This window comes from Schistocerca piceifrons, chromosome 4 (genome assembly GCF_021461385.2).
Source record: "Schistocerca piceifrons isolate TAMUIC-IGC-003096 chromosome 4, iqSchPice1.1, whole genome shotgun sequence".
Taxonomy (NCBI): domain Eukaryota; kingdom Metazoa; phylum Arthropoda; class Insecta; order Orthoptera; family Acrididae; genus Schistocerca; species Schistocerca piceifrons.
In genome coordinates, this window is record NC_060141.1 from 466,749,582 (window position 1) to 466,765,331 (window position 15,750).

At 37.5% G+C, this 15,750-nt stretch overlaps 1 protein-coding gene across 6 annotated transcripts in view; it reads right to left on the bottom strand.

The window, feature by feature from the left end:
• The window catches only part of LOC124795498 (proton-coupled amino acid transporter-like protein CG1139), a 278,487-nt gene that overhangs the window by 13,661 nt on the left and 249,076 nt on the right, over nt 1–15,750 (bottom strand). For all 6 annotated transcript variants that reach the window (XM_047259554.1, XM_047259552.1, XM_047259551.1 and 3 more), the window contains exon 8: nt 12,012–12,190. In XM_047259554.1, the coding sequence (XP_047115510.1) occupies nt 12,012–12,190 (179 nt within the window). The remainder of the gene's footprint in view (nt 1–12,011; nt 12,191–15,750) is intronic.

Consider the following 15,750-nt stretch of genomic DNA (forward strand, 5'->3'; position numbering starts at 1 on the left):
GTGCTTTGCACTAAGAGCTCTCCATCAGTTAGTAGACAGAGAGAGAAACAATGTTGTTGTCATACTTTGCACATTTCCATTCTGTTCTCTCCTATGGCATAATCTTCTGGGGAAATGCTGCAGGTGTTGAAAAAGTCTTCAGAATACAAAAACGAGCAGTGAGGCTAATATGTGGGGTCCCTAATGGGACATCTTGCAGAGGTCTCTTCAAATCTCTCAGGATACTTACCATCACAGGTCAGTATATATACTCACTGATGTTATTTGTAGCCAACAAGAGGGAACTGTTTCAGAAAAATTGTGACATCCACAACCATGACACAAGACAGGTGAAAAATTTTCATCAAGGCTCTGCATCTCTCACTAAAGTACATAGAGGAGTTACTGAGTCAGGTATAAAGGTCTTCAATAAGCTCCCCATCAATATAAAAAAGGAAATAAATAATGTACAGGTTTTCAAAAGGAAACTAAAATTATTTCTCATCGAACAAACTTTCTATAAAATGAGTGAATACTTCAGAGTTATGATGTACAAGAGTGGGGGAAATGCCTAAGAAAAGCACTCCCTTAAAGATAAAGTGTGATGTTGTTACTTGTATTTTAACTGAAATTGTGGTGATAAAATGTAAATTTATCTGTTTCATTATGAGAAAATGTGAACTCCCATGTATCCCACTCTCTTAAGCATTCACTTAAACCTCTTCTTAAGGAATGCAGTTAAAACTTGTATTCATTCAAACCATGACCATGAAGAAAATTTACTTCCTTATATATGTCAGTAGCATAAAAATATGCACTGTCACTTATTCTACTATTTTAAACAATCACTTAATCTGTTTTTGGCATAATGCAGGCTTTAATACTGCATGCAAGTAATTGTTCTTGTAAAATAAACCAATGTCTGTGCAATGTGATATATAAATGTTAATGTACTACTATAATTGCATCAATTGACTTGTCCTATATTACTTGTACACTGGCTGTATAATATGTAATCAACAGGACCAAATAAATAAATAAAATAAAATAAAAAATAGCTTGCATTTACTGCAAAACTCCCAACCAGTGCAAAGTTCCATGCAACTGAAAAAAAGTACAGGTGACTCCTATACATAAGAAGGGTAAAAGAACAGACCCACAAAGCTAAAGGCATTATCCTTAATATTGATTCGCAGCAGAACTCTTGAGCATATTCAAAGTTCAAATATTATAAATTTCCTTGAGAGAGAAATGCTTCTGTCAACAAATCAGCATTGACTTAGAAAGCATTGATGATGCATAACTCAGCTTGCCCCTTTTTCATATGATATCTTACAAACCAAGGTAACAGGAAAATTCCATGGTCCCAGATTTCCAGAAAATGTTTGACATAGTGCCCCCAGGCAGGCTCTTAACAAATATCCATGCATATTGAATAAGCCCTCAAGTTTGTGAGTAGCATGAAGACTTTTCAAGTAGTAGAACTCTATATGTTGTCTTAGATGGCAAGTGTTCATCAGAGACATAGGTATCCTAAGGAGTGCCAAAGTGAAGTAAGACCACTCTTGATCTCTATATACATAAACAGTCTGATAGATGGAGTGAGCAGCAATGTCCATCTGTTTGCTGAGGATGGAAAAGTGTTGTCTTTAAATGACTACAGGAGGATATTGGGTGAATCAGAATTCTTATTGGTGCAATGAATGACAGCTAAGTCCAAATGTAGGTCAATGTACATTGACACAGATGATTAAGAAAGAGAGCCTTGTGATGTTTGATTACTGCATTAGTCATGTGCTGCTTGGCAGTCATATAGATTAAATGTCTAGGCAGAGTCATATGGATTAAATGTCTGGGCATAACACTGCAAAGCTATATGAAATTAAATGAATACATAATGCCATGAGCTGTGGTGCATGTAGTGTAGTGTTCTGGTTAGTGTCACTGCCTGGTGAGCTGTAGGTCATCAGTTCAGACTTAACCAACAGCAATTATTTGTTATTTGGCTGTATGCTGATATTTGTAATAAACATGATTTCAATGATATGTGTTGTATTTCAAGTGATGAATCCTGCTTTCAGATTTGGAAATGATTCTGCTTATGCTATGGCAGTAAGATCAGCAGTAGGGAAGGCAAATTGTTGACTTCACTGTAGCTCATCTACAAAGGAGACTCTGTATAGAACACTCGTGCAACCCACTCCTGAGTACTGGGTGTTTGAAATCCTCATCACTTCAATTTAAAGCAAGACACAGAAGCAATTCAGAGGTGTGCTGCTAAATTTGTTACTGGTAAGTTCAAATGACCTGAGATGAATGACCTGAGAGTATTATGGAAATGCTCTGTGAACTCAAATGGGAATCTCTGGAGGGAAGATTAGTCTTTCACAAAATGCTATTCACAAGCTAGAAAATCTTGGAATTAGGGGAACAGCTAACAACTGGCTCAGCTCTTATCTTAAAAACAGGGAACAATATATGGTAATAGATCAATAAAGGGACAATGTCATTAGGAAATATAATTCCAAGCTACTGACTGTTAAATATGGAGTGCCACAAGGATCAGTAATGGGTCCTGTTCTGTTCTTACTCTATGTAAATGACCTAAACATAAGCAATGACAGCAGTAAAATATTTCAATATGCTGATGATACGAATGTTCTAATTACAGGAAACTCAGAAGAAACTCTTGTAAAAAACATAAAAGAAACCACTGACAGGCTAACATGTTACTTTGATGACAATGACTTAATAATAAACACTGAAAAAACTGTAGCTATGGATATGTCTTTAAAATAGCACAAACAAAAAATCTGATATCACCCAATCTAGAGTTATACGGACAGACAATTGCCAAAACAGCCTGTACCAAATTTCTTGGACTTCAAGACAACTTGAAATGGAAAGCTCATATTAAGCAAATGAACAAAAAATTAAGTACTTCTTGTTTTGTGCTGCATACATTAAAAAATTGTACCAGCTACAACACCTTTCAGTGTGTATATTATGCAGTTGTACACTCTCACCTCCGGAATGGGATTATGTTCTGGGGAAATTCTGGAGATGCCATCAAAACATTCAAAATTTTAAAAAAGTCATAAGAATAATGGAAGGGGTAGATAATCGCAAATCATCTAGACCATTGTTTCAAAAAAGGATGATCCTGCCACTTCCTTGCATATATATACTTGAAAATACAATGTATTTAAAGCAAAACTTACATACAAAAAGACCACTCATCACTCAAAATCACACAATACACAGCTATGATATGAGACAAAAATTGGATGTACATGTTCAAAGTGCCAACACAAATTTATTTCAAAACAGCCTTATCCATCCTAGTATCAAACTATACAATGCCTTATCAGATACCATTAAACACATACAAAACATTGGTCACTTCAAATCTAAACTGAAGTCGTACTTGGTTGATCACTGCTTTTACACAGTAAATGAATACCTACAAAACTAAATTTTTGTGTGTTTACCCAATGTAGTCTCATTCAGAAGATCATTTGTATTTTATCTCTCTGTATATAGCATAACAACATTTATTTAAGTATTCATCATTAATTGATATATTAATGTGTGTTATTATGTACAAAGGTATATTATATGTAAAACTGTTAATATTAACAAAAAAAATCCAAGTATCTCTTGCACATTGTGCAGCTGTAGATGAAATGGATCAATAAATCAAATCAATAAATCTACTGAGAAAGTTTAGACAACTGGCATTTGCAACAGACCGTGGAACAAAAAATTCTACTGCCACCAATGTACATGCTGCAGAGATGAGATAAGAGAAATAAAGTGTCCCTATGGAGGCATACAGCAATGGTTCTTCCCTTGCTCCATTTGCAAGTAAAACAGGAAAGGGACTGCTAGTAGTGGTATAAGGTACACTGTGCCACACAATATATAGTACCTCACAGGGTATCTCTGTAGATGTAGATGAATCTAGAAATATAGTATAACTTCCTACATGCTATTCTGATAGCCATCACAATGGCAAGATAAGACTAGTCACTCTGCATAGAGGTGTTTAAGCAATCATTCTTCCCAATCTCTACATGTGAATGGAACAAGAGTAATGCCTTGGTAACTGGTACAACAGGATATGCCCTCTGTCATAAACATCACACTGGTTTCCTGAGTGTGGATGTAGATGTAGCTCTATTAGTGTCTTAAACATATTATTTTTGCTGAAGATTCTGAATTTAGTTACTTCTGAAATACATCAAACAATTCAGATCTGGTTTCAGAAACCACCCATGGGCATCAGAGTTTCAGCATGTGGCCTTAAAATGTAAATTTGTCCCAAACTTGAAGGTTGCTTTTGATGCTGTCATGCTTTCTTAGACACATTTCTGTTTGAGGTGGTATGATCTTGCCTTTATCTGTTCTACTGACTTGCCCAGACAATTACAGCAGTACATATACGTTAACATTGTCTCTGAACCATGGTGCAGCTTGGCATTTTTCACAGATATTAATCATTGTAAACGGTGAAGAAAAAGATAAGGGGTTGGGGTGGAGTGGAGGTGGGAGGGAGAAGCGGACTGACTTTGCATCCTGGCCCAGATGGCCAGATCAGGAGTCACTAAATGCCATGTCATCCTCTGTCAATGGCATCATTTTGATGGGATATGAAGGGGCAAGGAGTCATCACACCGTTCTCCCAGTCACAGTCAGCTTTCTTGAGCTTGGAGCTGCTACTCCTTTTTTAAGTAGCTCCTCCACTGGCATCATGACACTGAGTGCACCCTGTTCCAATTCCACACCCCCCCCCCCCCCCCTCCCAAACAAGGAAAAATCCCTTGCAGTGCTGTGAATCTAACTTGAGTCCTCTGCTTAGTAGCCAGCCTAGCTGACCACTGAGTTACAGAAGTGGACAAGATGTATTGTGTCCCTACATCATGATGATGTGTTGATATCAAAGATGGCGGCGCATGTAGACGTACTAATAAACCGATCCGCGGAAAATTACGAGTTTTTAAATCCTGTGTGTGTAAAATGCAGTAAGAAGGTGAAATATGGTGTTAAATTATGTTCGTGGTCACAGAAATGGATCCATCGTCAATGTTTAAATGTCTTAGAGGAAAAAAACATGACCTGTGACTGTGGAAATGTGCACTGTAACTATCGTTATATCGTGTGTTTACAAACGGAATGCGAAGAAGAATGCACGACTTCTTCATTAACGCGTGTAGACGTACTAATAAACCGATCCGCGGAAAATTACGAGTTTTTAAATCCTGTGTGTGTAAAATGCAGTAAGAAGGTGAAATATGGTGTTAAATTATGTTCGTGGTCACAGAAATGGATCCATCGTCAATGTTTAAATGTCTTAGAGGAAAAAAACATGACCTGTGACTGTGAAAATGTGCACTGTAACTATCGTTATATCGTGTGTTTACAAACGGAATGTGAAGAAGAATGCACGACTTCTTCATTAAAATATGATCTTATGTTAGCTAAACTATATGTAGAGAAGCTTGAATCAGTGATAGATAGTGTACAGAAGCTGGAAGAAGTGATAGACCATTCAAAGGGTAGTGAAACGGTTGCAAACGAACAAAACGGTAACTTTATTAGGCCTAAAAAGTTTTGTCGTGTTAATCGTAACGAAAACAACTTTCGTCTCCCACAAGCAAATAAGTTTGAATTTTTAACGTGTGATGAATACGAAATATGTGAAAAGAGCCAAAGAAAGGAAGTACTTTCATCAAATGCAGCGACCACAAATCATTTCAGTAGGCCTACGAAGTCCTGTAAAAACAAGAAAGGAAATACCAGAAAATACATGGAACATACTTATCGTGCAAACAAGATATCTACCAATACAGGTAAGAAGAAAAAAGAAGATATTTTCATACTTTCAGACAGTCATGGAAAGGGCTTAGCCGACATTTTGTGTAACATGCAAACTATATTCAAGGTTAGTGGAATAACGAAACCGGGTGCCCCTTTGCGCGAAGTTTTAAAAGACTGTGAACACTCTTTGAGGCTGGCAAGCAACTGTCTAATAATAGGAGGTGCTAATGATATTTATAGGAACGAGGGCAAACTCACCACAAGAGCTCTAAGAAGTACATTACACAAAATTACAGATGTCAACTTCTTCATTGCCAGTATCCCACAAAGACATGATCTTATAGAAGAATCCTGTGTCAACAAAGAAATCACAGTTACTAACAGGAAATTTGAGAAAATCTGCCGAAGCCTCCCAAATGCCACATATGTGGACGTACCATCCGCAGAGAGAAGTCATTTTACAAGGCATGGGCCTCACAGAAATAAACTCGGAAAATCATTCATTAGTCGAGAAATCCTTAATGCAGTGAAGGCAGTTAAGGACAAGAATAGCACGACCATACCACTTCCACCACCAAACACAGCAACTGAAAATTTCCAACAAGAAAATGAAACTGAATCACTGACAACAGGTCCAGCACTAGAATCTCCACTTTCTTCAAAACCAGCTGAGATAAATGATTCAACTAGGACAGAAGTTTCCAAAGCAGCTTCAGCAGATGCAGCTACATACTACGCAACTGCATCATTAACAAGAAAAAAATGCCTGATGTGCCAACAGCCAATGACCTTTCATCAGTATTGGCCGCTCCTCAGTCTTCAACAGTGAAAGACTTTTCACCAGCTTCACCATCATCAGCAGTAACAGAAGCAAACAGAAGAAGCACAAGAACCAGGAAACTTACAACTCTGCAGGATTTTTGGTACCCGGCCTCAGTTACAAGACTAACATAAGGCAGATACCTTCAGATACACCAACTTCCAAGTCAAACTGGCAACAGACTCACCTCCACTGTCATAAACAGAAGAATAACCATGCCACCAGCTCATCTAAAGGATTTTTTAGCATCAGGTCTAAAGGGAAAGGTGCCACCAAGATAAGTGAAAACAAAAGCCTAACAGTGTTTCACCAAAACACTCAAGCCATAAAGAACAAAGCACAACAGCTAGAAGTAGAACTGGAAAAATTTGATAGCCAAATTTTGTGTATCACTGAACACTGGTGCAAAGGGAAGCAAATTGAACACATTGCATTAGCCTCATTTGACCTTGCATGTTACTATAGCAGAATCTCAATGAATGGTGGAGGTTCATGTATCTATGTAAAAAAAGGTATGTCATTTAAGGTAAGATATGATCTTTTAGATCTAGGTGAGGACAAACATTTCGAACTTTCCGCTGTTGAAATAATAGGACCTGGCATAGCAAAAAAATTAGTCATATTTTGTGTGTACCGCTCTCCCAGTGGAGACATTGATATATTCTTCTCAAAACTGAATCAAAGCTTAGACAAGGTTTCTGGACCAAAAGCAAATGTAATTATTTGTGGTGACTTAAACATTAATATGATGAAGCCTGATAAGGCTAGCAACATATATGTGAATATTCTAAGCTGTTATGGAATATCCTCCCTTGTTAATTGTCCAACTAGAATAACGAATCAATCCTAGTCATCTATAGATCATGTAGCTACAGATATTGTAAAAATGTCATATTGTTGTCCAAAACCTGGGCCTAGCAGACCACCTCTGCCAGATCTTAAAAACTAACATTCATGTAGAAACTACTCCCAAACTTTGTACATACAAAAGAATGTTTTCCGAATCAGCCCTGCATCAGTTTAAATCCCAGCTAGAATATGAAGATTGGAGGGAAGTCTATGCAGAAACCAACGCAAATCAGAAATTTATCAAGTTCATGTCAATTTTTAAACTCAGATTTGAAGAGATGTTTCCCAAAACTCTTTATCAAATTAAAACTACAAAGAGAAATCAGTGGGTGACTACAGGTATCAAAAAATCCTCAGAAACTCTTAGATATCTCAACTCCATAAAAAATAATCAATCTATTTAAAAACAAAAATGTACCAGTAGGTAACCCCAAAAAATTAGCTGATTTTGTAAACTCATATTTCAGTAGTATTGCAAAAAAACTACAGCAGAAATTTCCAGATACGTATGATTTACCTACTCAGAACCAGCTAACAAACTCAATGGTGCTCTTGCCAACTACAGAAAGGGAAGTGGCACTAGTAGTACACCAACTAAAAAATAAAGCTTCAGTAGGACTTGATGAAATCCCAGTCTGCGTAATTAAAGATTGTATAGACTCCATAAAGGGCCCATTAACAGACATAATTAATGAATCTTTCGAATCTGGATACTTTCCGGAGTACCTAAAACAAGCAAAAGTTATACCTATCCTTAAAAACGGAGATGTGGAAAATGTAGAGAACTACAGGCCGATCTCTATACTGTCTATCATTTCTAAAATAATAGAAATACTAGTCAAAAAGAGACTGCTAAATTACCTGATTAAATATAATCTTCTTTCCAATGACCAATTTGGTTTTAGGCCCGGAAAAGGCACACAATATGCTATAGCACAGTTCACTAAAGTAATTTTAGAAGCACTGGACAAAGGTGAAAATGTAAGTGGTATCTTTTTAGACTTGTCTAAGGCCTTTGATACAGTTGACCACAAAATCTTACTTCATAAATTAGGGCAAATAGGAATAAGAGGTGTGACAAAGAAGTGGTTCAAATCATACTTGGAAAACAGAGTTCAGCGAGTTGAGATATCACAAGTTTCAAACAATTCCCTTATAAAACACCTGTCTGACCCAGAAAATGTGAATATAGGCGTGCCACAGGGAAGTGTATTAGGCCCAATATTGTTTCTTATATACATTAACGACTTCCCACAAAGTATCAGACATGGCGAAAAAATACTTTTTGCTGATGACACAAACATAGTAATAACAGGTGAAAATCCAACACAACTGTCAGAAAGAGCAAATGAGGCTCTCAATGATGTCCACAACTGGTCATTAAAAAATAAAGTAACCCTAAATGTAAAGAAAACTAACTATATTAACTTCCAATTGAACAAAAAACACAATGCCACTAGAATAAAAGTTAATAATAATGAATTAGAATGTGTAACAAGTACCAAATTCTTAGAGATGAATGTAGACAGCCAACTGAAATGGACAAACCATGTTAACATTTTGGCAAAGAAATTATCCACAGCATGCTATGCTCTTAGAATCCTTGCACCGGTATGCAATAATACCTGTCTTAAAATAACATATTACGGATATCTACACTCAGTCCTCAGCTATGGGATCATGTTTTGGGGAACAAGTGCCAGTAACATACAAACTGTGTTCAAAGTACAAAAAAGAGCCATAAGGATAATAACAAATAGCAACAATAGGGCCCACTGTCTAGAATTATTTAGAAAGCTAGGAATTCTAACTGTTTCTTGTGAGTATATCTTTCAGAACATAATGTTCATTAAGAAAAATCTCAACATGTACAACACAAACAGCCTAATACATGACCATGAAACAAGAGCTTGTCACCACCTCCATCTAGATAGAAAGAACAAGGCAAAGACGCAAAAAAGTATATTTTATAATGGGATAAAACTGTATAACAAATTACCACAAGAAATTAAAGAAATAAATGAGCCCCTCACTTTCAGACAAAAGCTTAAAACCTTTTTAGTAAGTAAAAGTTGTTATACTGTAAAAGAATATTTAACATAGATGTAGATTATTAGCGACATATGACATTATCACCAAAATATTATGTAATTATAAATATGTGTATGACTAGTTATAAAAACTACACAAAATATGAGAAACCTGTTTAATTGTAAATGTATGTGTGCTCATGTGTTGTAATCTGACGACATCCATACAATATTTATTGTTCCATGGATGAATAAATAAATAAAGTATCCAACAAGTAGTGAGAGGGTATACACAGTTACATGTAAGATGTGGGCTTTGAGGAAACAGGAAGGTAAGTTTTAAGGAAGATAAGAACTTATGTTAGTTTCTCAATATGTTCTGTGTTACCCTCACTTACAATGTATCCCTTGTAAGACTCATCAGGCACATTTCTCTCCTTTGTTTCAGCAGATATCTGAAATTTTATTTTTCATAGTCAGTCTGAACTAATACTGCTCATCACATCTTTCAAGCAGTGCCTATTGCTGACACAAAGTGTCTGTTTGGTTCCTATTGCAAACAATACTGTTTTTAAAACAGAATTTCACATGACCATTCAATACAGCAGTCCCACATTAGTCTAATGTGATATTCATTTTATTGATATGTGCTAACATGAACAAAACCACTACTCCATCAGTACAGCATCGCCCTGACCCACACTCTGCTAAAGCAGGACTGCTCAGTAACTGCTGGAGTACTGGCTATTCTTTGTATTTTACTGTTCCTGTTAATGCATGTCAATAAAACAAATATCACACTGGACTAACTTGGGGCAACTCTATTGCATAAGCACATAAAATTCCGCTTTCAAAATCAATTTGTTTTAGCGGAAAACAGATCAATACTTTCGACACTGATTGTCACATGAAAGAGGTAAAGAGCAGTACGAGGTGCATTCAAGTCCTAAGGCCTCCGATTTTTTTTTCTCCGGACTGGAAAGAGATAGAAACATGCGCATTGTTTTAAAATAAGGCCGCATTCATTGTCAATACGTCCCAGAGATGGCAGCACCGTATGGCAGATGGAATCTTACCGCCAGCGGCGAGAATGAGAACTGTTTTAAATACTTAAAATGGCGACGTTTTCCTTACTTGAACAGCGTGTAATCACTCGTTTTCTGAATTTTCGTGGTGTGAAACCAATTGAAATTCATCGACAGTTGAAGGAGACATGTGGTGATGGAGTTATGGATGTGTCGAAAGTGTGTTCGTGGGTGTGACAGTTTAATGAAGGCAGAACATCATGTGACAACAAACCGAAACAACCTTGGGCTCGCACAAGCCGGTCTGACGACATGATCGAGAAAGTGGAGAGAATTGTTTTGGGGGATCGCCGAATGACTGTTGAACAGATCGCCTCCAGAGGTGGCATTTCTGTGGGTTCTGTGCACACAATCCTGCATGACGACCTGAAAATGCGAAAAGTGTCATCCAGGTCGGTGCCACGAATGCTGACGGACGACCACATGGTTGCCCGTGTGGCATGTTGCCAAGCAATGTTGACGCGCAACGACAGCATGAATGGGACTTTCTTTTCGTTGGTTGTGACAATGGATGAGACGTGGATGCCATTTTTCAATCCAGAATCAAAGCGCCAGTCAGCTCAATGGAAGCACACAGATTCACCGCCACCAAAAAAATTTCGGGTAACCGCCAGTGCTGAAAAATGATGGTGTCCGTGTTCTGGGACAGCGAGGGCATAATCTTTACCCATTGCGTTCCAAAGGGCACTACGGTAACAGGTGCATCCTAAGAAAATGTTTTGAAGAACAAATTCCTTCCTGCACTGCAACAAAAACGTCCGGGAAGGGCTGCGTGTGTGCCGTTTCACCAAGACAACGCACCCGCACATCGAGCTAACTTTACGCAACAGTTTCTTCGTGATAACAACTTTGAAGTGATTCCTCATGCTCCCTACTCACCTGACCTGGCTCCTAGTGACTTTTGGCTTTTTCCAACAATGAAAGACACTCTCCGTGGCCGCACATTCACCAGCCGTGCTGCTATTGCCTCAGCGATTTTCCAGTGGTCAAAACAGACTCCTAAAGAAGCCTTTGCCGCTGCCATGGAATCATGGCGTCAGCGTTGTGAAAAATGTGTACGTCTGCAGGCCGATTACGTCGAGAAGTAACGCCAGTTTCATCGATTTTGGGTGAGTAGTTAATTAGAAAAAAAATTAGAGGCCTTAGAACTTGAATGCACCTCGTATTTGGTTGGCATGACTCCAGCAACACAGTGAAGAAACTAAATTGCAAATATCTGCCGAAACATAAAGAGAAAATGTGCCTGATGACTCTTAGGAGGGACACCAGGTATATGATGGGTAATACTTTGTTTGAAATTTTTATCATGCGAGTTTTATCATAGGAAGAAACAATCTAAGATAAACAGAAATGCTTTGTTAAATATTTAAGAAGAAAATTATCTCCGCAGGAGAAACACAGTCAATCTGTGTATGTAAGTTTACTTACTTGCTGTGGGTATCTAGATTAAGCGTTACGCTACCCAAAATGTTTTCACCATATTTAACATATCCTACAAAACCAACAATGACGTATAAGGCAACAACAACAGCCATGCCTCTGTTTAGGACACCAGTGTATCCACCAAATGCAACAGGGTTCTTCATGTTGCCTTCAACAGCAATTATCTGTGTACATAAAAAACCAGAGTGAATATAAGTCTGTTTCTTCAGTTAATGTTGAACCAAAATTTCTTCAGTTCATTTTATGTATAATTCAAAAAAATGAATTGCCACTTTTTTGTAGTCTTTTACATTAAGATAAATTTACAAGTATAATAACTCTACAAAATATGGAGTAACATTCAAAAAACTATTATGAATACTGCAAAGAATATGTGATACTTTACTTATTTACTGTCTGAAAATATGACCAGAATGAGAAATAAAAGCAAAGTGCCTAAAATACTGTCACTTTTATGTTGCAACTTGCAGAAAGAAAAGAAAATTGGCAGTTCTGTAGTATTTAAGGAACAGTTTCTGAGTTCTTGTTAAGTAAATCAAAGTATTTGGTTTTAACATTAGATTTCACTGTGAAGTGTGAAACAGATATTTTGAGTAAGAGTAAAAATATCCCCCACCCCCACCCACCCACCCAAATACAATAAAAACTGACTACATTACAAAGTTTATATGCAATGATGAGCTGTGGATTCCAATTTTGAGAAGATATTTTTTGTACCATCTAAGTTCTTGAACAGTCCACGATGGCACTGCATTGTGCTGTTGTCAGAATCCTCACTGGTCAGCTGAATGGTATTTTATGATGCTTGACTGATGATGAGGATTCATATTTGCACTTATCTTTCTACTCATGCAGGGTCTGGGATTCTCACAAGCCAGTTTGTTAATGGTCCACTATGGAAACCTGCCTCTTAGAAAAACTGTTCCACCAGTGTCAGGTGCCATCATCAACATACAAACAATAACTGTCAGTTAGCAAGGCAAGGGTGATGTAGGAATTTTGTCTTGGCTATTTTGAAAGAAACATCAAAGCATTCACTTACAGTGAGAAACAAGTGATGTACAGACACTTTAATCTCACTCATCTTGAACAGGAGTCCAGTGTCATAATAACTTCAACATCTCACTTGGTGCAACATCTCACTTGATGCCATCATTGCAAACACAAAATGTGACTGGTGAGGTGTGTTGTATCTTGGGTATGACTGAGTAGAAAGCAGGTTAGGTGGTGAACTACCATTACTAGTAAGCCACATTTCACACTACTGGTGGTACACTTTGAAGAAAAGTATTTACACGAGATGAAATGGAACTTCTAGGACAATGTTCATTGTCCCTCAAGGCAAGTAATACATGAATCCATAAGCAGGACATGTGCATTGTTATTTGCCCATAGCACCCTGCTGGAGGCCTTAGCAATTATCACCCCCTCCCTCCCATGTTATGTAAGAGTAACATTCCATGGGTGAGAGGATACTTATTGTTTGCAGGCTTTCATGGCCATTGTCAGAGAAAGAAAAATCTTCTTTGTGATTAGGCCCTGACATCTTCTGCTTCTTCAACAATAACTCCCTGAAGGGATCTTCTTGAGGAGTCTTCTGAAGTCTGTGTTAAAGAAACACTGGAAAGCCATGTCAGGTTCACATATAAAGTGTTATCTCACTTTTCTGGAAGGGAAAATTGTTTGGTAAAAGCTGCTCAGGCTCTCTCTGGTCAGCCATTGTTGTTGGTCAAATACTGATATGTTGTTAAATTCTATATACTTGCCATAGTATTCTCTGCACACCACTACCCTAGATTTCACACTTTACTTCAGAGTTGTTTGATGTTCATGCTCTGTAACACATTCTTGTATTGACCTAGTTTCATCTACAAACAGTTGGCACAGCCTCAGTCTCTTCATAAACTCCTGCAATGCTGTGTGTAAACACTGGAAAGCCATGTCAGGTTCACATATAAAGTGTTATCTCACTTTTCTTGAAGGGAAAATTGTTTGGTAAAAGCTGCTCAGGCTCTCTCTGGTCAGCCATTGTTGTTGGTCAAATACTGATATGTTGTTAAATTCTATATACTTGCCATAGTATTCTCTGCACACCACTACCTTAGATTTCACACTTTACTTCAGAGTTGTTTGATGTTTATGCTCTGTAACACGTTCTTGTGTTGACCTAGTTTCATCTACAAACAGTTGGCACAGCCTCAGTCTCTTCATAAACTCCTGCAATGCTGTGTGTAAAAAATGTAGGTTCATGCAATTCCTCCAAAGAGTTTCAATTATCCAGACCATTAGCCTGGAGACATCAAGTAGCCTTTCAGAGCAGGAAGAAGGCTCCTTTTTGTTATCTGATTTTTCCACTCAGGCATTTTATCAAAATATCATGCATGCAGAAAACCTCCATGATTGATATTCTGGTGATTTTTGATGTGAAGGTATTATTTGTCAACACCCTGGCACTGGATGCAATGGAGATCACTGAGTATAAAGTTGCTCCAGACTTTCATGATGCAGTTGCATTCAGCCTTTGGTCAATTTATTTTATATGCCAAGAGGAATTTTATGACAAAACTGACAGTGTTGCTATAGGATGACTTTTTTCATCAGATTCTGCTTATTATTTTATGGAGCCATTTCAAACAGCAGGTGTTAAGCAGTGCTGAAAGATAGCTATCTTGTTGGCTCTATTATATAGGTGACTTGTTTATTTTGTTGGTCACATATCATTAAAGAGGTACATAGATTTTACAAGTTCTTAGTCACTATCCACCCTAAAATCAACTTTTCCTAGGAGTTGAAGAGTGAGGTGGTCTCCCTTCTGGTTTACAGAAGTTCTGAGATTTCTCTGGCCCACTGAGCTTACTGGATGCCTAATAACATAATTAAATATTTAGACTCTGCTTCGCATTGCCATCTAGTTCAGAAGCAGGAAGTGTTGACCAAACTGTCTCCACAGGCTTCCTGTGTTAGTGACAGCTTGAAACTGAAAATAGATCAATTAAGGGGGATAATAATGACAAATGAGTATGAGAGCATTTCTACAGATAAGGCTTTAAAACTATGTTCTTTGAAAGTGCAAATAATGATGAAAAACCTTCTTCTCACTATGCGAGGCTGCTGTATATCTCCATGGTAATAAACTAGACAGGTAAAATTCTTTATAGAAATGGCTAAAAAACCATGTTTTTCAGTCAAAGACACTTCAGGAATTTGTGAAATGTTGCACTGTTGTGACAAGTTGTACATTGATGAAACTAGAAGAGCAATAAAAGAACATATGCAAGAGCATGAAAGTCACACACATTTGAAACAAAGAGTGAAATTAGTGATAAGAGAACACAAAGAATACTGTTGCCAGCATATATATTGCAACAAAATGTAACGTCTATGGAAAACCTATCTCCTTAGTGATCTCTACTGAGAATGAATCTAACTTCAAAAGTGTTGAGGGATGCAGGCTTCCATGTTCATGACTGCCAGGCACCAAGAGTAGCTTGCAAACTATGACCTGTGGGCAGTATAAACAACTCACAGAGGACACCTCAGGAGTGCATTTTTGTTTTATGATTTGTTTTGAAACATTACCCTATCAAGTACTGCCAATTATCAGTATTTAATCAATAGGGATGGACTTATTGAGAGTCTGAGGAAGTCTTACCCAAAAATTCCTCTTCTCTCAACTGTGTGGAGAAACATCCTTTACATGTGAACACAAGAATGTTTCTTCACA